Source organism: Halichoerus grypus, chromosome 1 (genome assembly GCF_964656455.1).
Source record: "Halichoerus grypus chromosome 1, mHalGry1.hap1.1, whole genome shotgun sequence".
Taxonomy (NCBI): Eukaryota; Metazoa; Chordata; class Mammalia; order Carnivora; family Phocidae; genus Halichoerus; species Halichoerus grypus.
The window spans coordinates 129,668,086-129,691,308 of record NC_135712.1 but is presented as its reverse complement, the minus strand read 5'-3'; the positions used below and the strand labels follow the sequence as shown (position 1 = coordinate 129,691,308).

At 42.3% G+C, this 23,223-nt stretch overlaps 1 protein-coding gene across 3 annotated transcripts in view; it reads left to right on the top strand.

Moving 5' to 3' along the window:
- The window catches only part of RFTN1 (raftlin, lipid raft linker 1), a 191,714-nt gene that overhangs the window by 68,419 nt on the left and 100,072 nt on the right, over window positions 1-23,223 (top strand). For all 3 annotated transcript variants that reach the window (XM_036078081.2, XM_036078080.2, XM_036078079.2), the window contains exon 3: window positions 7,379-7,565. In XM_036078081.2, the coding sequence (XP_035933974.1) occupies window positions 7,379-7,565 (187 nt within the window). The remainder of the gene's footprint in view (window positions 1-7,378; window positions 7,566-23,223) is intronic.

Below are 23,223 nucleotides of genomic sequence, written 5' to 3'. Positions count from 1 at the left end.
TTCCAGGGAATAAGTGGGGCTGCAGAATGTTTTTGCTAAACAAAACATAGTCATAGCAAAAACAAAATCTACTTCATCCCAGGAGTGTTAAGAAATGTGTGGTTTTGTGGATGAGGTTTCTTTCCCCCTGTTTGCATTCCTTTTTTCCTTTTTTTTTCTTAACCCCTGGAATAATGGTTTATTTATTTATATGGAGTTATTTTCTGAAAGGAAAACAAAACATTTATTCCAAAAGATCTTTGGACTCTCATGCCACCCCAAATGCCTTTCCAGCAGTACTTTCTATATTATTGACTTTTGGGAAATCAAAAGCCTGTTATTGGTCATTGAATGAGGAAAAAAATATTTCCAAGGGATTCAAAATGTAGTTGTATGGTTCTGAACTTTTTGTTCATCTCTACATCAGCGTAGAAGAGAGAATTAGGAAATAGGGGACTGTGTCAAACATGTACAGGTGTATCCTTGAAGGCTGATGTGAACTGTGACGATGTGGGAGTGAACAGGATCACACGCTCTTCATTACATGACCGAGGCTCACACCATGCCTTGACTGTGCTAAGATCAGGGACAGGAAGGAGTGGGGGGCACCCATCCCCCTACATTTATCAAATACCCCATCCAGACTCTGCAACCTACCAGGTCTTGGCTTTGGGCCATATGGACTTGAAAATCAAATGGGAATTACTTGCCAAATCTAAAGATTAGGAGAGTTTCTATAAGGACCAAGATTACTGAGTTCTTCAAGGTAAGAATTAGAAGTTCTGGCACCACTGGGCCCATGTTCCTGTTGGCAGTAACCAGGCTGGAAAGACACGATGCTGCCCCCTTGGCAAGATGGGGCTTTGGTAGTCATTATTTTTCCCATAGTTGTGTTTCTCATTTACTTTATCCATCCGGCCCCTGGGGGCCCCAGTTCCTGGCCTTGTGATCTGCTCCAGACCCTCTACCAGGTCACAAGATAAGAGCCAGTCCCTGCCCAGGTTGCTGGGAGAGGCCAGCTGGAGAACTGGGCTTTGCACGGCAGTAGGTCCAAGTCCCTGTGTGGGAGGAAGACACGGCTCCCTGAGTGGGAGCGCAGGGGGTGTCCAGTCTGGTCCCTGGGCTTGAAGACTGATCCCTGGAGATAAAGACTTGGGAACTTGATGGATTGGAAAGTGGAGAGAGAGGAAAGTGTGATCTTCAGATGGACACTGGGCCCTAACAGGAGTAACTGTTATTGCCTCAGACTGGAGTAACATTGGCTAAGACAGCATCATCAGTGTCCCCCATCTTCAGAATATAAAGATTTATAATTAGAAATGGCTTATAATTAGAAATTTTAACATGATGAGGTGGCTTATGTGGTTCAGTCCTGGAATGGAGTCCTAATAAAAGCCCAGGAAGTCAAAGTAACTTCACATAACTCACACTGTGGTCCTTGTAGCTCTCTGCTAGGAAGAGAGGAACCCATCGTCCCCAGGGATGCTTCTTAAGATACCCATCTTCTCTCCCACTACTGTGCAGGCATCTCTTCCCTAGAATACCCCTGGAGAGCTTCCCACACTCCCAGGGACTGTCAGAGCAGGCAGAATCCTTTCTAGGGCCTGGGATGGGCAGAAGGCTGGGACCTCATAAACAACAGTGATTTTATTCTGCCATAGCGGCAACAAGACTATTTTCTTGCCTCTCTCTCCATCTTTCCACCCAGCCACCCGCACCTTTGGTTTGTCCTTATTCCCATTTTGGCTCTAGTTTAGGGGAACTCTTTGAGTTCACTTTGCAAGCATTTATTATATTATCCGATAGCATTTTTTTTTTTTTTTAGTTAGAAACTGGATGTTACTCTCCAACTGAATAATGAAATCATTGCATTTTAAAGTTGAAAGCTCCTTTCAGAATTGCTGATCCAAGGTCTTCATTTTATAAACAATGGACCCAGGAGATGGGGTGGGAGTCATATGACTTGCCCAAGGTTACATAATGTGTAAACAAAGTCAGGCAAATCTTACAAAACTAAAATAGTAGAGAGGTTATCCTGGTGGGTGGGGTGAGAATTAGACCAAGAGGCTACAATTGGTATGTCCATCCAAACAGATAAGTCATTCCTTCCTTTATTTTTCCAGTAATAATAGTGGGGGATTGGTTAGTTTATAAGAACTAGGGTTTTTCTGAAGGTGAAGGTTCAAACAGAAACAAGAAATAAGGCCCTTAATCATATTTACAACAAGAGCCGGGTTTTTTTTTATTGCAACGAGATTGTTGAGATTCATTTTTATTTGTTTTTTAACCATGAAGCTAAACTTCCTTTGCCAGCATGCATACCAAAAATTATTGCTGAGTTTTGACAAGAGATACATCTTTAGATTTTAAGATAAAAATTTTAAAGGTATGATGTTTTATTCAGGAAGCATTCAACTATGAAGTGGTTGACTGACTCATGTTTTTGGTGCACTGATTTGCAAGCCTGGAGGTTAGGGGGTGCGGGTGGAAATGGGAAACGATTTAGTGGCCCAGCACCATGGTGTCATCACCAGCCTCAGCTGACCGGTGTCCCTGACCAGCTCCCCATCCACCACTGCCACCACCACTGACCGTGATAGTTTGGAGCTTCGTCAATTCCACACACATCATCCCATTTGACTCTTACAGCTGCTGTATGATGTTAGTATGTCCATTTTAAACAAGGAAACTGGGTGTTCACGTGCCCAGGATTAACGCCAGTGAGGAATGTAGCTAGAATCCCAAATCTTCTCAACGCGCTGACTGCTTTTACTTTTTTATTACAGCGTGATGCATAAGGGGGATCAAATCTATAAATGATCAGCATCCCAGGAAAGGCTTATTTTAGTATAGCAGTGAGAGTTTTGAAATACTTGACACATTTACAAACCACTGCACTGTGGAGACTGGCTGAGTGGGTGGTCTCATGTTGGTTGATTCGCAGATGCTCTTCATGTATATTTTCATCAAAGAGGAGGGTAGCTTAGTGCTGCCTTGTATTTTTAGGTTTGATCGACATGGTGAAATTACCCTCCAAAAAGGGCTTACCCACCTACCAAAAGTCTGTTGGGTTTTGCAAATGAAATAGCCAGCATCGGTGCCACACACACGGATGCTTGTGCGGTTCGGCCACTTTGTAATCCCTTGACAGCAGAGGAAACCTGCCCGTGCCCTTGGCACAGCCTGCCTACAGACCTGCTCCTATCATTTGCCGGGCTCAGGCACAAGAGTTCAAGAGATACTGGGCCTGAGCCAGCACTAGGGTGAGGCAGGCGAGGCAACATAAAAAGACGTGATCAATAAAGTGCTGTGCTAAAGCCATATTGGAGCTTAAGAAAAAGGAGAAATCAATAAGACTGATCCCATCTTTATTAAAAGTTTTGATATTTTGTTCATTAGGACTTTGCATGAATTCTTATTTTTTGACATATCGCATTACATTGTTATTTATCTTGCTTACTGAGTTTTTGGTGCCCCTTAAATTCTGCTCCTATGACAGTATCGTGCCCTAATCTCCATCCTGCCTGGGGCCTGGGGGTGAGCAGTGGGGGCATCGTCCACCCTTGCTGCAGGCCCCCGTAGTGGGCCAGGGGCTGTCAGGGCAGGGAATTCCAGGCTCTTGGCTGTGTGAGGTTGTGCTGTGGGTGATGGGTGGGTGCATGTCCTTAGGTCCCCGGTTTCCTTCCCTGAGGAGGGGAGAGGAGAGGAGAGTGGCTGGAGGAGGGCCAAAGGAACCCTCTAGAGAGTAGTTCTCAGTCTCAGAGTCTCCTGGAGGGCTTGTGAAGATGTAGATCACTCAGATTCCGATTCAGCAGGTCTGAGGTGGGGCCCCAGAGTCTCCATTTCTAATGAATTCCTCCATGCTGCTGCCGCTGGTGGACCAATGCTGCTGCCGCTGGTGGACCAAGGAGCACACAGGGGGTCCAAGGTAGGGGGTCTCCTTGCCTGGGTCTAAGGAGGTACTTGGTGTGCATGGGAATTTGGAGGGGCTCAGCATTCTTTACCAGACTTGTCTTTAGATTTTTTTTGTCTAGCAGCATATCCAGAAAGTACCCTTCAAGGGGAAAGACTGCATTCTTTCCTACTTTTCTGGCCAATCTGCTATTTGTCACTATTATTAATGGAGATTTCCCCAGGATGCTGGACACTGTTTTAGAGTGAATCATTGTTATAGATTTTTTATCCTGTAAATTTCTTGCATGATGTATGGAAATGAGAGCTACAGTAGCTGATGTTAAGTAGTATTCTTAAGTAGCCCTAGATTTTGTTTTTTAAGTTTGTGTTTTATTTATTTATTTTTAAGATTTTATTTATTTATTTATTTGAGAGAGCGAGTGCACCCCCACGCACGTGCACCAGCAGCGGGCGGAGCAGAGGGAGAGGGACAAGCAGACTCTGTGCTGAGCTGGCCCCACGCAGGGCTTAATCTCAGGAGCCTGAGATCATGACCTGAGTTGGATGCTTAGCCAACTGAGCTACCCAGGTGCCTCAAGAGTTTGTGTTTTAAAATAACACATTATTTTTAAAAATACATAAAACACTTTTAAGTAATGTTTTTACATATAAATAAGAAACTTAAAATGTCTCATAAACCCTCCACCCAGTGACCCCTGTGGATGGTAATAGTACTGCAAATACAAAATAAAAACTACCTTTCCATCCTTCTCTCTATGCTCTAGCCTTCTCCAATAGTCATGTTTTTGTGATTTCTTTCAGAAAAAAATTTTATTCTCAAAGAGATTATCTATCTTTCTAATTATTTTTATACAAGACTGTCATAAACACTGTTAGACGCCTTGCCTCTTAACTTAGTAATTTATCTTGGATACATTTCCATCAGCACCTAACAGGTTTATCTTAATCTTGTTAAATGGCCCATAGAATTCATCACTGGGGTGTCCCAGAGTTTAGCTAACCAGCCCTCCAATGAAGAACTATTTGGTTCCAGGTTTTTGCTATATGAACAACCCTGTAGTGAGTATCTTTGTCTGTATATCTTGAAAAACATCTATGAGCCCAGCCATAGGCATGACATCCAGTGGCGGGGTTGTTGGACAAGGGGTGTGTATACTTTTGGGTTTGAAGGCAAACACCATATTGCCCTCCAGAGAAGTTCACCCCCTCAGCCATGAAGAGCATGCCTGTTTCCCCAACATTCTTGCCCGCAATGGGTATCAGAGAAGTAAAAAGAAAACAAAATCTATTATTCCAATAGCAGTAAAAATAAATAGGAATAAAATTGATAAGGTACAATATCTGTGTGAAGAAAACTTTACTATGTGCCTGAGGGACCCCAAAGAAGTCTGGAATAAACAAAAATTATGCCTTGTACTTGGACAGGAACTTGTGGTATGATGAAAATAGCGTTTCACCCTCAGTTAAGCTATAATTTGAATACGATTCAATAATATCAATGAGATTATTTTTAGAAGGAGGGTTTGATGAACTGGTTTGAAAGACCACTTGGAAAAAAAATAAGAATAGACAGGAAGATTCAGAAACTAAACAGGAAGATTCAGAAACTAAACAAGAAGATAGGAAGTTACAGGAAATAGCCTGACCAGATATTAAAACATAACACTAAAATTGTTAATACAGATTAATGGATCACAATCATAAACTTAAATATATTCAGGAATATAATAGATGATAAAATTGGCATCTCAAATTAATAAGGGAAAGGGGGTGGAATGTTGAATTCATATTGCATAGGTTACAAATTGGATCAAAGACTCATATCCAAAAAATGAAATATGTAATAACAGGAGAATTGTTTTATAATCCCAAATCTCTCTGCTATGACACAACACTCAGAAGTCATTGAAGACAAGATTGAGAAATTCAGCTTCATAAAAAAAAAATTCTTCATGATAAAACCCACCTTATGCAAAGTCAAAAGACAATAAATTGGGGAAAGATATTGCAATTTCCTAAAGATGTAAATTTCCTAATATATAAAGAGTTTCTACAAACCAATAGAAAAAAGGACCGATAACCCAATAGAAAACTAGGCAAAGATTATGAACAGTTAATAGAAAAGGTGACACAGATAGTATTTAAACATGAAATGTTCAATAAGAAAAAATACAAGTTACATAGAGAAATACAAATCACCACTGTAGGAATCATTTTTTCACTACGAGATTAGGCAGGGCATGGAAAAAGGAATACCTTTATACATCACTGATAGGAGGTAAATCCATGCTACTCTGTGGAAGAAATCTGGCCATATCTGGAAAAATTACAATGCTTTTATCTTTGGCCCAGCAAATTCCTAGGTATGGAATTCCTAGGTATGATGTACTGTATGTGCACACGTGTGAGATTATGTAGGAACGATATTTTTCATCAGCATTACTTATAAAAGCAAAAGTTTGAATAATCTGTGGTACATCATACACTGGAACACTGTGTGTCTGTCAGAAGAATGAGAAAAAGCTCTGTGTGCTGCTATTGAATGGTTTCTAAGAAAAGTTTACTGTGAATTGATGAAAATTAGCAAAAAGCCATATGTGTAACACTATGCTACAATTTATATAAAAAGGGAGGGAAATATATAGACATTTTTACTTGTATATGAATTCAGCAGTTGTTAATGTGTATACAAAAAGTGGATAATACTGATTGCCTCTAGGGAAAAAGTCTGAAGGGGGATAGGGCTGGGATGTACACTTTTAACTGTGTATTTGCTTACACCTTTTGATTTTTGATTCTTGTCTATCCTTCTCAAAAAGTTGTTTTAAATCCAAATCTAAAATAATTCAGTAGGTGAAAAATATGTGTTTTGCATAGTTCTAATGTGGAGTTAATTTGGGTGTTTTTTCAGATATTGATTAGCTTTTTGTGTTTTTTAGGCAATTGCCTCTTAGTATATTTTGTCTTTCTCTCTCTTCCCTTCCTTCCCTCCCTCCCTTGACCTCCCCTCCCCTTTCCTTCCTCTTTCCTTCTTCTCTCTCTCTTTCAGTGATTTTTTTTGCGAATTAAGGAAATTACCCCTTTGTCTTAAATGTCACAGAAATTTTGTTCCAGTTTGTCTTCTGAAGTTGTCAATGCTGTGTTGCCACCTGGGAATTTTATATTTGCATGCAGTTGTCATTTTTTCCTCCTCCTCCTTTTCTTTCTTTTTTTATTTTTGAGGGGGTGGAAATGACTTTTCCAGTGTGATCTCTGAGAAGATTGACTCTAGGTTTAAAATATCCTTTGGATATTTGGATGAGTTGGAAAATAATCTGCTGTTTTTTTAAGTTCTCTTTGACGACAGTAGTTAAGACAGGAGTAAACTCATCCTTAGTAAGAAGTGATCTGGAGGTCTGCAAGGGCAAGGGGAGAGGGACTTGGATGGGGGAGGGTGGGCCCTTTTTTTGCGTCCCTGATAAACCTCTCCTCTCTCCACCTCCAGCTGAGCTCCCGAGGTCCTCGGCGGTGAGGCTGGCCTCCCTGCACGACCTGCCCGCCCAGCTCCTGGAGCTGTACCAGCAGGGCTTCTCACTAGTGGCCCTGCACCCCTTCGTGCAGCCGACCCATGAGCGGGAGAAGACACCCCTCGAGCACATCTTCAGGGCCATCCTGATCAAGAAAACTGACAGGTAAGTCCTCTGAGATGAACCGTTAGCTTCGCATTGTGAGGTGGCTGATGCGTGTTGAATGGAGGAGGGGAAGTGAGAAGACTGGGGGTAGAGAATATATTTGAAATTTTCCTGGTGTCCCCAGGGCCTCTGCCCTCTGACAGGTAAGGCAAAGTGATAGACAACCAGAGAGAAGTTTCACAGTGTCCTGCGAACTGTCCACACCTGACTGCATGAGTAGAGATTTCTATATTATATCCTGACCCTCTTTTAATTTATTGGATTACACTCAATTAGAAAGATGCCTCCTCTGAAGAGGTGTACTCCTAGAGTATGCAGCTGGTGAAAGTATCATACTGTTAATCTGAAATGCAAGGCTACAAAACACACTATTTTTTTGAAGGCTATATACAAACTTATTATCTTCCTCCAAACTCCAGAAGTACTTGGATATTTTAAACTTACCGTATGTTCTGTCAGTCACTTGGGAGGAGAAATAAAACCCACTTGAATCAAGTGCTTTGACTGATTTGTCTTCATTTTAATTTTCAAGGCTTTGAGGATGTTTTCAGTATGGCTTGTCTGGTTGAATGCTTATTCTTATATTTTTATTGGGTCTAATTAGGAAAAGAGTTGGAGGTTGGTTTTGCAAAAGGAGTAGTATTAATTTTAAGTGATTTAAAAAAAAAAACAACGAAGGTGGGATAGTAAGCACAATATGTTTTTGTGTTTTATTTTGAAATAAAGTCTGGCAAAAAAATCAGATCTGTCCTTCGGCCAACCATCATGGGAGGAATGACAACTTCCGCTATAGTTTAAAAAGAGAGAGTGCAGAGTGACTGCTTCTCTTTCTCTCTTTTTAAAAGCTACTTTGCCTGGTAGACAGACATCTGGCTCGTGAGCTCACAGGGACACCTGTGTGACTAAGACGAGCTCCTCCTTCCTGGCCAATAGCGTTCATTTCTTCATGGCTGATCAAGCTCTGGGCTCTCAGTCCGAGTCAGCCTGTGTTGGAATTTGAAGTGAAAGATGGCGGACACCTTTGCTAACGTCCAGAATTACCATGGTTTTTGTAGAGTGAAACTTTTCTCAAGTCTGTCTTTTTTGAATATTCATTTCTTGATGTGGATTTGCTATATCCAGGTCAATCACCAGAGGAAATTACTGTGGGAGCCACGGTGATTTTAGATTTTATACTGACACACAGGGTATGCGTGATTATCATAGGTCACCCGTATGGAGTGCTTACCATATGCTGTGCTTTCCAGGTATCATTTCATTCTCATAAGCAGCCTTTGAAAAAGGTACTCTTTTTATTTCCATTTTAAAGGTAAGGAAGCTGAGGCCCAGATGTTGACTTGTTTGTCAAGGTCACACAGATGGCAGCAAGCAGAGCTCTGACTGGTCCCAGGCAGGCTGACTCCCGTCTGAACCCTGATGTGAAATACTTCCTGTGTTCTTGCCCCCCATGATTCTGTGGACAACCCCTTTATGAAAAAAGCGGGGAAGGTATCTTTGATTTTTAGATGAGGTAGTAATTTCATTATTCCACTTTCCTCCATTTTACCACTCAATAGTCTCAAGTAAGTCAGAATTTCAGAAAAGAAACAAAATAAAACCAACCTGCCATGTACCTTCCATGTACCTTATGCGAGGCATTCACTGGACATCAGTGTTTCTGCTTCTTTCATCATTCCATTGGACTTGATGTTTAGAGGGGAGGGTCCACTTTGGTCACAAGAGTATCCCTCAGTGTAATTCTACCACAGGTGATGTTAGGATGGGATTTGGCATGAAGTCAGCACATCATAAATGAATTTGACTCTAAATGTGAAGATGTGGTTTTTTTTTTCTTTTTTTTTGCTAGGGAGTAGCACCTCTCAAACTTTGATACACCTCCTATTCATCTCCTAGAGATGTTGTTCTAGTGCAGTCTGATTCAGCAGGTCTGTGGTTGGGCCTGGGACTCTGCACTTCCAGCACATTCCTAGATGATAGCAATGCTGCTGGTCCATGGATCACACTTAGAGTAGCAAGGGTGAGAGGACCTGACTAATTCTTGTCCGGCTCCATGCCTGACACTCACCAACACTACTGGGGATCGCCCCTTCCCTGCTAGGGAGAGTTTTGAATACTGATAAAGGTGAGAAGGAACAGAGGGCTCCTGGCTGGAGGGCCCATGTTCTATGCTGCACCTAGCTGCCAGGGAGTGTTGCAGTGTCAGGGACACATTAGTAGATTTTTCTGGTACTGAATGATTTGCAAGGCCTGAACTAATTCTCAATGATCTGATCAGATGAGGTGGGTGAGAAAGCTTCTCTTAAGGATTAAGAACTGTCACTTTTGGGACTAGTCCATAACCAGCCAGCAGTGGAGCTGAAGTGTTCAATAGGGTTATTATTATTATTTTTTTTTTTTCACTTCCACTGAGGACAGTCCCTGAGTTAATGAACTTACTTTCCAGGAAAGGAAAATGGGTCAAGCCATTAAGAAGAATGAGACATGAGTGTGCAGGAGGGTTTTCAAGAAAGAGAAGATGGCATTCTCCTTGGGTTTAAGTTCACTCTAGTCTACAGTGCCTGGGGTCTTCATACTGCTGGATGGCTTTAAGGAACATTCCAGGTTCTTAATAAGCAGATTCAGAGAAAGAAATCCCTTGGATAACTTTGTGCCAAATCTTTGAAACTGCTCTCACCCCTCACCCTGTTGCGTTTGTTTTTTAAAAGGAAATTGCTAAAGCCTGTTAATTTGTCATGATAATGAGGCAAAAATGACCAAGAGATTTTCCCCCACTTCCATTCCCCATTAGCATTGGGTGAGAGGAGCGGTGGTGGGAAGCAGAGTCATTATACAATATCATTTTAAGGGACAGGCATTTTCTCTCCTAGCAAACGTAGTAACCATGTATTTTTGCATCCTGAGGAAAAGACCCCACACTATTAAAGATAAATAAACAAAAAACAACAGAGCTTTTTTTGTATCAGTAGGGGAGTTTATGTGGTAGAGACGAAACAAGGGAAATATGTGATTAATTTTTAATAAAGACTGTTAAAATGATATTTTTCACAAAGTCTGCCAAAGTTCTGACAGCTGTAGTTGCTGTTAAATGAAATGATTTAGCTGTCAAAGAGGAAGTCAATGCCTGGTTAATATTTTCTAACTGGACACTTTTTAGAGTACTATCAGTCCAAATCAAGTTCATTTGCAAGAATTATGGGATGACAACTTGAAACTTGGATAGGAACCTCAATATGTTTGAAAGGTGAACATAAAGTTTTTAGCAAATAACTGGCTTTTGGGATCTGTAGCAAGACCAGGAAAAAGAAGAGAACCATACAAGCTTACATTCACTCCCTCACTCATTACTTTGCAAACACTTACTGAATTCTACTCTTTGTAAGGTATTTTGCTAGGAGCTCTACTCGGTGGGGAGGTGGAGGGTGCAAGGTTCAACTGGACAATGGAGCTTGCCTTCTAGATACCTGTGATTTAACTGAGAAAATAAGGCATGCACCTTATGCCATGGGAAAAGGAGAAGTCACCTCCCCCTGGAAAGGAAACAAAGGAAATGTTTCTGGAGGAAGGAGCTTTTAACTTGGTCCTGATTTCTTTGGGGGCAAAAATAGGAGTAATGTGCATGAGGCAGGAAGAGTTTATTTAGGTCTTATAATGCAGTGTCTCCTGGTGGAGTTTGGATCATTTGAGAGCACCATTGACAGTCGGACTGGTTTATTAATGAGTCACCCCAAAAGCTCTGTGCAATAACATTCCTTTGAGCCCTGTACCATTTTGACGAACTTTACTTAAATCCATGAAAAATTACCTGATCCCTTTTCTTAAAAAATCTGATAACTGCCATTTCATTTTAAGATGTCAGGCCAACCCACACTCCTAGTACAAATTGTTCTTGATCCTCGGTGTGTTGAATTTACTTGAAAACTGACTGAGGAATGAAGAGCTGGATTTGAAATATTTAATGAATAAGTAGGAAGAGAGTTTGTACTACTTTCCCGAAACTCTTTCTTTAGAACACTTAGCGAATTTTAACAGACAGTATAGTTAGTGTTGTTTCATTTACTCTGAAGTCTAAGTACAGTTAAGTTGTCCTTCATGTTTTTCGGGCAGTTTTCCTTAGAATGAGTTGCCAAAGATCTCAAAACTTGATGGCTAAGAGAAGTCACTTATTAACATGTTACTTCTGCTCTTTCGTGAGTGTGGGTTTAATTCTAGGCCGTTTTATGGTTGTAGGCATGAATACAAAACCGCACTGTGCCGCTCCGTTTCTCAGCAGTTGTGTTGTCATTGTTCACACGTGGAGCCGGTTCAGGGTGTCTGTGATGTGTTTTTCATCACTAACGGGTTGAAGGTCCCCTGGGATATCGCCTTATATGGTACAGGGGACCACAACATCTGTGAACCCTGTGGACATTCATCGGGTGCCCTTTGGCCTCGGGTGAGGGGGTGGGGTGCACAGAGGAGCTGCTGCTGATGCAAGGGGTGGGATGCGGAAACCCTTGTGGAAGGTGGAAAATGCATATAATGAAAACTGCTCTTGAAAATCTCTTTACTTGCCCATGAAATGTAGTACTGGAGCATTTCTCTCCCTGACCGATGCATGTTTTCCTTCAGGACGAGATCAGATTGGTGTTTCCAGCAATGAACCCCATGGGGAAGTAAGCTGGTTTGGTTTAGAGTGAGTGTTCCTTAGAATCGCACCTCAGGGGGTGAGGTATTGCACTTGGATAGGCGTTGGTGGGAACCGAGGTGGAGGGAACAGGATCTCCTCGCCTCCTGCCTCACGTCCATTCTGGGACACATCTGCCTGTTGACTAGAACAACTGACTCCGTTTTAAGTGGCAAACGGTCCTCTCTTTCAGTGAGATTTGTTTAAGGTAAACATGTGTGGTGTAGCTTCACTATGCAGAGATGACTCTAAAGAGCTCTCAGCTCTCAAGAAACTCATCTACTGGGGGACGGGGGGAGCGGTTGTCAAATATATATGATGTCAATGATGTGAATGCCCAGCTAAATCTATAGGTCTTCGTTTTCACCTCTGACCCAGAATTTGTTAATGGGGGTGCTTTACAGAAGGAGGCTCCGTGACCCCCTTTTGCTCTGGGTCTAGAATGATGGTGGATTTGAACAGGGAAACCAGTGGTGAGGAGGGTCTCCCAGGCAAGGGGGACTGGCCCAGGGGAGCCCAGAGCCCTGAAAAGCAGACCATGGATGGTGTGGGGTGACTGGAGCACAAGTCAGAGGGAAGCAGGGAGAAGAGGCATGAGGTGCCTGGATCGGGAGGCCTCTGACAGCTGGGCTAAGAAGTTTGAATTTATCCTGAGGTCAGTGAGGAACCATTGCAATATTTTTGTTTTGGAGGAAAAACCCTTAGAAGTGCTGAGTTTTGAAAGCCAAAGAGGGGAAGCTAAGAGGGAAGACAGTGGAGGCCAAGAAAACACAGTCAGTGAGGGAGGGAGCCGGTGGGTGACTCAAGTAGGCTGCAGGGGGAGGTGAAGCAGAGTTGGATGGGAGATGCGACTGACGGGGGGGAAACAGTGGATTTAACATTTAGCCGCAAAGGGATAGCATGAAGGAAGAGGAAGAATCAAAATAGGAGTGCACTTTTGACTCCGATGGCTGGGAAGGCTAACTGGAGGAGGGCGGGAGGGCATGGAGAAGGGCTGTGTCTTGGTGGGGTTTCCCAGAAGCAGATCCTGAGAGGATCATCAAGGAAGTGTTCCCAGGAAGCCTCAATGGGGCCATAGGACAGGGCAGGGAGGAAGCCAGCAAGGGTATGGTGTCAGTCTTGGCCTGATTCCGTGGGGAGCAGTGAGTCCACCTTGAGGCTGGGAACCACACTCCTGCACCCAGCAGCCATTTGCCACGAGCTGCCTCAGCCACTTCCCAGGTCTAGGGCACATCCCGGCGAGGCATTCCAGTAGCCAAGGAAGACAGGGAAGCGTGCAGAACCCAGGGGGACACACAGAGCCAGGAGGGGTTTGGGAGGGGACCTGGGTGGAGCACGGGCAGTAGCCACCGCAGAAGGAATGTGAATGGCATCAGTTTGGTTGCATCGTATTTGCGGGCAGTTGCTGGGGGCAGGAGGTCCAGTGGCAGGTGTCTGCTGGGCAGGCAGGAGCCAGGAGAGAAGTCTGAGCTCAGTGAGGCCGTGGCAGGCTGTGGGAAGCCATGGCGAGCCCATGAGGACAGGCCCACTTCTGTGTTGCTGACTGAGCCCAGCCCGTTGTGATCCTTGTTCTCTATACCAGATGCCTCTAGTAATTCTGAGAAGAGACGCAGCGGCTTGCCGAAAGCTGTGCTAAGTGAGCTGCTCAGTTCCAAATTGACCATATGCTTGGAGTCGGAGCAGTTTTCCTCTCAGACCGCATCGGCAAGCTGTACTCCCGAGGACTTACGAGCAGCGCAGCTTGCTAGATGAGTCAGCTCCGGCCGCCGAGCGTCAAGTGCTGCAGTAAGGGACGGTACTTTTGGCTTTGGGCTGCTGTATTTCCAGTAAAGCAAATATCAGAAAGTGCCCAGCCTCTCCCCCTTGTTCCCGTTTGGGGAATCTCAAATCTTGAAGACTGCCTTTTTTTTTTAAGATAGGGCTTGCACGCTCGGATGCCTCCAGGGGCCAGGACCTTGGGTGGGGGCTCATGGGTGTCAGAGAGTCGGCGCCTAACTCTGCCCTGTTGTTGCCAGCTGTCACCAGATCTTGTACCTTTTTTCAAGAAAAGCCAGAAATCTGGATTTTTATGGGAAAACTTGTCTTTTTTTAAAACACTCCCTCACTTTTTTTTTTTCAAAATACAGCCTTACCTTGCTTTATTGCGCTTCTCAGATACTGCATTTTTTTACAAAATGAAGGTGTGCAGCAGTCCTGTGTCGAGCAAGTCTGTCAATGCCATTTTTCCAACAGCTGCTCACCTCGTGTCTCTGTGTCACATTTTGGTATTGCAATATTTCAAACATTTTCGTTATTATTATATTGTTATTATAGACTGTGGTCAGTGATCTTTGATGTTACTGTTGTAATTGTTATGGGGCACCATGAACCACACTCATATGACACAGTGAATTTAATAGATAAAAGTGTGTTTTGGCTACTCCACGAACTGGCCATTCCCCCATCTCTCTCCCTCTCCTTGGGCCCCCCTACTCCTGGAGATACAGCAGTATTGAAATCAGGCCAGTTACTAACCCTGCAGTGGCCTCTAGGTGTTCACCTGAAAGGAGGAGTCGAGGGGCACCTGGGTGGCTCAGTCGTTAAGCGTCTGCTTTCAGCTCAGGTCATGATCCCAGGGTCCTGGGATCGAGCCCCACATCGGGCTCCCTGCTCAGCGGGGAGCCTGCTTCTCCCTCTCCCACTCCCCCTGTGTGTTCCCTCTCTCGCTGTCTCTCTCTCTCTGTCAAATAAATAAAATCTTAAAAAAAAAAAAGGAGTCGCATGTCTCTCACTTTAAATCAAAAACTAGACATGCTTCAGCTTAGTGGGGAAGCCATGTTGAAAGCCAACACAGGCTGGAAACTAGACCTCTGGCACCACACAGTTCGCCGAGTTGTGAACGCAAAGGAAGGTTCTTGAAGGAAATTAGCAGTGCCGCTCCAGTGAACACACGAATGATAAGAAAGTGAAACAGCCTTATTGATGATATGGAGAAGTTTTCAGTGGTGTGGATAGAAGATCAATCTGGCCACAACATTCTCTTAAGCCAAAGCCTAGTCCAGAGCAAGGTCCTGACTCTTTTCAATTCTGTGAAGGCTGGGAGAGGTGAGGAAGCTGCAGAAGAAAAGTTTGAAGCCAGCAGAGGTGGGTTCATGAGGTTCAAGGGAAGAAGCCGGCTCCATAACATCAAAGTGCAAGGGGAAGCAGCAAGTGCTGATGGAGAAGCTGCAGCAAGTGATCCAGAAGATCGAGCTAAGATAACTAATGAAGGTGACTGCGCTAAACAGATACTCAATGTAGACGAAAGTACCTCCTATTGGAAGAAGATGCCAACTAGGACTTTCACAGCTAGAGAGAAGTCATTGCCTGGCTGCCAAACTTCAAAGAACAGACTGACTCTCTTGTTAGGAGGTAATGTAGCCGATGACTTTAAGTTGAGGCCAGTGCTCATTGACCATTCTGAAAATCCTAGGTCCCTTAAGAATTATGCTAGATCTACTCTGCCTGCTCTATACATGGAACAACAAAGCCTGGATGACAGCACATCTATTTATAACATGGTTTACCGAATATTTTAAGCCCACTCCTGAGACCTCCTGCTCAGAAAAAAAGAAAGATTCCTTCCAAAATATGACTGCTCATTGATAATGCACCTGGTCACCCAAGAGCTCTGATGGAGATGTACAATGAGATTAATGTTGTTTTGTGCCTGCTGACACAATATCCATTCTGCAGCCCATGGATCAAGGAGTAGTTTCGACTTTATATTTAAGAAATACATTTCGTAAGGCTCTAGCGGCCAGAGATTGTGGTTCACCTGATGGATTTGGGCAAAGCCAATTGAAAACATTCTGGAAAGGATACATCATTCTAGATGCCATTAAGAACATTGTGATTCATGGAAACAGGTCAAAATATCAACATTAGCAGGAGCTTAGAAGTTGATTCCAGCACTCATGGATGACTGAGAGGTTCAAGACTTCGGTGGAGGAGATAAATACAGATGTGGTGGAAACTCAAGAGAACTAGACTTAGAAGTGGAGCCTGTAGCTGTGACTGACTTGCTGCGATCTTACAATAAGACTAATGGATGAGGAGTCGCTTCTTATGGATGAGCAAAGAAAGTGGTCCCTTGAGATGGAAACTACCACTGGTGAAGATGCTGGGAAGACTGTTCAAATGACAAAAGATTGAGAATATCACATAAACTTAGTTGATAAAGCAGCAGTTGATAAAGGGTTTGAGAGGAAGGACTCCAATTTGAAAGAAGTTCTTCTGTAAAATGCTATCAAACAGCATCACAGGCTACAGAGAAATCATTTGTGAAAGGACAAGTGAATGGATGTGGCAGATTTCGTTGTTGTTCTATTTTAAGAAATTGCCCCAGCCACCCCAGCCTTCAGCAACCACCACCCTGATCAGTCAGCAGCCATCAACATCAAGGCAAAACCTTCCACCAGCAAAAAGATTAGGACTAACTAAAAACTCAGATGATGGTTAGCATTTTCTAGCAGTAAGTATTTTTTAATTAAGGTATGTACTTTGTGTTTTTAGACATGATGATATTGCACACTTAGTGGACTACAGTACAGTGTAAAACATATCTTTGCTATACACTGGGAAACCAAAGAATTCATTTGACTTGCTTTATTGTACTATTTACTTTATTGCAGTGGTCTGAAACCAAATCCACAGTATCTCCAAGGTAGGCCTTTAACATTGTGTAGCCCTAACCCACCCCACTGGCTACCATCTTGGAATCTTTAAGATTTCTGTATGATGCTTATTTTGGTGGAGTTAATCATTCACCCTTTGAGCTGTCTATTCTCCTTTCACACACAACAATCATTAGACTTCTCAGACTCTCTTGTAATTGTTTGTCTATGTCTGCCCACCCCTTCTCCCCCTTGCTAAATCTTCTTTCATCTTTGGATTCCCATTTCTTGCTTAGAGTGCCAGGTGGTGAGTAGGTGTTTCTTAATACAATTTTCCTGAATTGAGTGGAGTAAAACTATACCCTGGAATTTTGCTACCATCATTCATGAAAAAGATCATAAATTCACTGCAAAATGGATCTGTCTTTGGTTTACATATTTACCAGTACCAGAAAGTGCATCTTGATAATGCAGCCACACAGCATGGACCCCAAGGAATGGAATACACACACACACACACACACACACGATCCTTTCATTGTCCAAATAAAAGTAATTTGCCACAAGGGTATATATATATGTTATTTTTTACTCTTTTTTTCCTTTTTAAAAACATCCAAAGGATGGCATTCAAAGGAAAGGAAATCTTTGTGGACCTTAAGTGGAGTACAAATGCATTACATTGCTTTTTTTTTTTTTTTACAGCCCACAAGATAACATGAGCATTTTCTTTGGCATTTGAAAAGGGCAAAATTGGGAAAGTACAAAATTATGCTGGAACTAAAAAGAAAGTTCTTTTAAAAATTATCATCGAAAGTGTCCTCTTTAAGTGGCCTTGTGTCTCTTCATGTCTAATTTCTACCAATTACTTTGACTCTTGGGAGAATTACAGGGTTTCTAGAAAGAGGTTTCATAATTAAACGAAATACACTGGGGGTGGTAGCCTACGGGGGTGTGCCCTAGAAAATGCTGCCACACAAGGCGGGGGTTCAGCCCTGGAGCGTGCTGATTGTTGGAATCACACGTGGGGAAGAAAAGTAACACTGGGCGTAGCATGTGTTACCGTGGTGGAGAAACCACGGCAGCTGGTTTATTCCCAGACAGCAGAAATTGAGGAAGGTGAATTCAAAGTTCTGTTCTCAAATCAGAGCAGGGAATATGAAGGTGTTTGTTTAGCATGGAGGTCGTTATTTTAGATTCAGATATAGACAGGGCCCCCACTCTGTGCTTGCAGCTGCCCCTCGTTGTTGGCGTGGTATCAGCCTTCATCAGTTTTCTCAAGCTTCCCGAGGTGTTTGGAGTACTTGATTAGCTCTCCTGGGCTGCCACTGTAACCCCCCAAGGAGCTGTCCAGCATCACCGAAGACTACCTTAATTTATTCCTCCTATTTCCCATGTCACGCTGGAGTGACACCCTTTTCTGGTGTGTTGAAGTATCAGGATTCACTGTTAATTATTGTGTTTGCACTTTCCAATCTAATATGCTGGTGTAAAGCCACATTCTCTTGGGGGAAGAGAATTTTTTTCAATCCACACCCGTAATGGCTTGCCTAGTTACTCTTGTTCTCCACCTCCGAAGTGTCGGCCTTTGTCCCAGTGGAGAGAACGAGAGAGCCAGAAGTGCATTGTTCAGTGAGGGCTCATCCCCCCGCCCTTCCACCCCGTTTTATAGCTGGCCTTGATTGCCTATGTCTTTCCCCATGTTTTATTTATTTATTTATTTATTTTTGTCTCCTCTGAGCGAGAGAATTAGCATACTAGTGATTTCCAGTCTTTCCCCAATGGTTTAGAATGGCAGAGAATAGCGTGCAGGTACCAAACACAGAAGCACAAGCACAAAATTTCTTTGAAATTTCCTGTTGATCTTATGCAAATACTATCGTGAAATGTCTGTATTTGTCTTAAAATAAAATAAATAAAGGCCTCTTCCTCCCGCGGTACACACAATCTCTCAATAACAATGGAAGATTTATTCTGTGGCATTACAGGTGGGCTATAGGGATTCCTACACACTATTTTGAGGGCCTTGTGCACACAGTGTAGGTAATTTAGTTGCAAATACTTTTCCTGAAGTGTTAGATTTTTGTATTTATATGCCTATTGCATATTAAATTTAGGAACTCAGATTGTCTTACTTTAACTATTCCTGGCAGTCTTTTTTGTCTTTTCTCTTCTTTGTCAATCAGACTTAAATTAGATTGTGTGTGTTTTTCAAGCTGAGAAAGACATGGGCATTACCAGTGTTGGGTCCTGGAAAAGACTAGTACTAACTTAATTTTACAGCTTTAGCTATGAATGTAGCAGCAGGTGAGAAGTTACTTTCAGATCCATAAAAATACATTACTGGTGATTTCAGTGTTCTTAGGATTTTGATATAATGATTATCTTTATATCTAGCTATCTTCTATAATTTTTAAGTGGTTGAAAGATGGAACCATTTTACAAAGAGGTAAATGCTATAAATACGATTTAGTGGAGCACATCATTTCATTTGCCTCCCATTCATCAACCACGAGTTGGAACTAAAAATGGCCCCAAAGGCTTTAAAAACCAAATTAGTAACTTGTATTCATACAACACCTGTTTCTGAGGATCTGAGAGCACTTTTGCTTCACTCCTATGTGTTAAGTCTTATAATTTATTCTCACTGTGTCCTCATGATGGTTGTTTTTGTTGTTAATATTTGTTGAAAACATTACGTGTTCAGTGGAGGTTTTAGACTTAATTCTGTTTTGTAGCTGAAAGGTACCATTTTCTTGCCTTATCCCCTACCTCCCATTTCATATCATAGGAAAATTAGCCTGAAGAAATTATTAATGGGGTGCCTGGGTGGCTCAGTTGGTTAAGCATCTGCCTTTGGCTCAGGTCATGATCCCAGGGTCCTGGGATCGAGCCCCGTGTCAGGATCCCTGCTCAGCGGGGAGTCTGCTTCTCTTCTCCCTCTGTCCCTGCTTGTGCTCTCTCTCTCTTGCTCACTCTCTCTCAAATAAATAAATAAAATCTTAAAAAAAAAAAGAAGAGGTTATTAATGACTCCTCGGTATTGAAGTGTGGGGTGGGTGAGTGGGACTGTGTGGTGGGTATGGGGCTTAAGTTCTGTCTTGGGGCTCATGGCACAGAAATACACCATCTTGCAGCTCAGGAGCCCTGGACTTATAGAAGGGTCCTCAGAGAATTCCCAGAATCCTCTGGGCTTTGCAGCATCTTCAGTCCCCATAGGTAGCCTCTGGGATCAGAGGCATGGTTATCCCGACTCGTTTCAGGGCATTTTGACACTGCAAACCATTTGAAGCACCCCAGGTGGCTCCATTCAGCAGGATGGCTGGGTCTTGGCAGTTTCTGCACTAAACAGTTCTATGCAAATGGTTCTGAGGCTCTTAGTGCATTATTTTTCCTCTGTTACCCCCCCAAAAAACCCCCAAAAGCCCAAAATGTATTTATTAGGTATCTTGTGTCTTCTAAGGTAGTAGCCTTTGTTAGAGAGAATGAGGTGAGCACAATCCCTGCTCTGGGGGGATTTATAACATACCCAACTTGTTGAATTTTTTATTTTCAAACTTCTATAATTAAAGTTCCCAAAATGGCTCTGTGAAGCAACCTGGATCTTATTAGGAGCAAAAAGCCCATTTTTCTTGTGAAGAACATGGATATATTTGCAGGCGTTTCTTAATATGATTCATTATTTATGGCACCAGCCAGAATAGCTCCCATTTATTTGTTGCTATGTCTGGCCAGAGTTCTCGCTCGTTGCTTCATGATATACATTATCTTTACTCCTGAAAGCAAAATGAAGAAGACGAGACTCAGAATGGTGACTTGTCCAGAGTCATGCTTTTGGTAAGTGGAGGAGCCAGAATTCACATCAGGATCTGTCTACTACTAACACTGTTAATTTTTAATTTTTTAACCATTAGGGTTAGGGTATGTAAGGGTAGGGTAGGATTTCTCTGCTTATATAGTGTCTCAACTATGGACAGTTTGGGATATTAAGCAGCATCCCTGGCCTCTACCCACCAGATGCCAGTAGAAAACACCACCACCCCTGTCCCTGGCCCTAGTTAATGACAATCAGAATGTCTCCAGATATTACCAATGTCCCCTGATGGGCAAAACTGTTCCCAGTTGAGAACCACTAGTATTAGTGTGTGAGGTAGGGATCCACCTTTATTTTCTTCCAGATAGCTGCCTTTGTCAACAGCATTTATTGCATTTACCTGATTTTTACCATGGAATGAAATGGCACCTGTATCATAGTTTGGATTTCTGTATATACCTGAGTTTGTTCCCAATTCTTTATTATTCCTGTGATTGCTTTATTGATTTTTGTGCTATACCATGCTATTTTGATTACAATAAGTTTGTAGTGTGTATTAATATCTATTAAGGCACTGTTTTTCTTTTTCAGAATCTTAACAATTTTTGCACGTTGATTTTTCCATATAGAGTCGAAAGTTATTTTCTCCGATTTCCAGTAAATTCTGCTGAAATTATAATTACATTTACATAATAATTTGAAGAGTGTTTCCACCATGTGTTTTTAAGAACATAGAGTTCACTATTACTGTTGGAAGTAAATTTTTATTTTAGAGCTTTGTGATCATTCTGAAACATCTACACACTTATCTAAGCCAGTATTACCAAAGTGAGGTACATACCCATGTTGAAAGAGTACTGACGCTTCTTTGTATATTTATTTTTGTTGAAAAATTAAGATATAAATTATACGTTACTGATACTGAACATTCAGGTTGAAGGTGGTGCCCTTGCTGGGTGCAGATGTCAGGGGTCACCTGTCTATATGAAGCAGGAGGGGTCCTGAGAGACTAGGTTCAGAGGAAGACTTTTATTTGAAAACTCAGTGAAGTGGATTTGTGGATTATTTTTTGTAGTTTAACCCTCATGAAATACACACATGGCTTAAAAAATTCCTGTAACATAGTTGCAGATTGAGGAAAATACCAGTAATGTGAACATAAAATCCTTCTCTCTCTCTCTCTCTGTCTTTGTCTCTTTCTTCCCTCTCTCTCTCTTTCCCTGTCTGTCTCTTCCTCACACACACACTTAGTCTCACACACAGAAAAATGGCCATACTGACCCATCTCTGTTTGTAAGAGTTTTCTTAGTGAGATTAAAAAAACCAAAACAAAACAAAAAACCCAATGCCTACCTATTCAGATCTGTGAGAAGATGGCCAAAGATATTTGGACTCATCAAGAAGACATTTTGAAATGTGGGTTAAGTTCCACTATTGTTAACAATGAATCTCATTTCAAGTGTATATTAGGTCTTGAAATATTAGGTATTCATAATATGAACTTATTGTGATTATAATTTTAAAATATTGCTTATTTCATTTGCTTTTTGTCTTTTAAAACTTATTTTATATGTATTTTATATAACACATGTAAGATGTTGCTACGGTAGTAGTCAGGAGTTTTTACTAACCTAGTATGTGATCAGAAAATTTGGAGACCACTGATCATGAAACTTCAGGGTCACTCGGATGGTTCCTGAAGCAGTTAGGGTTTTGCTACTCCAAGTGTAGTCTGCACTAACAGCCCTACCAGCATCACCTGGGAGCTCCTTGGAAATGCAGATCCCCAGGCCCCTCCCAGGCCTGCTGAATCTGAATCTTCATTTTAACCAGATCCCCGGCGATCTGTTTACACATTGAAGTTTGAGAAGAGCGTTAAGCTGTACTTTCCAATTAGGTAGCCACTAGCCACGTGTAGCGATGTAAATGTAAATTCATTTAAGTTAAATAAAATTTAAAAAATTCAGTTCCTCAGGGGCACTAGCCACATTTTAGGTGCTTGGTAGCAACATGTGGCTAGTGGCTACTGTATTGGCCAGTGCAGATATAGAACATTCCCATCGTCTAATTCAGGTAGAGGGTGTAGGTGGGAAGATCTAGAAAAGAAGGAAACGATAAAGAAGGAAAAAATCCTTGTTTACTTGGATTTTTTTTTTGGAACATGTGCATTGAATGTAAACAGAGAAGAGACTTCCTGTCACTCAACTAGACAGGGCCCATGAGCAAGTCATGAAGAGCGCTCATGTGGGGTGCCATTCCTGTTAGTTTTGTTTGCAGTTAGTGTGACTCTTCTGAAGTAATATCAGGCAGACCTGCTTTTATTCAGTGTTACGTTTGTGATAAAATATTATTTGTCCATTAATACTAGTATTAGTCCTTTCTACATCTTTCAGAGTAAATGAGGAACCTTACAGGATCCCAGAGAAAGCAGGACCCTGCCCCAGATCCCATTCCTTGTGGTTCTTCTCTTTTCTGTAGTCCAGCCTGGTGGGGATTGAAATTCTTTCATGGCTGCATTATACAGGGACCACAGGGGTAAAGCCTGTTT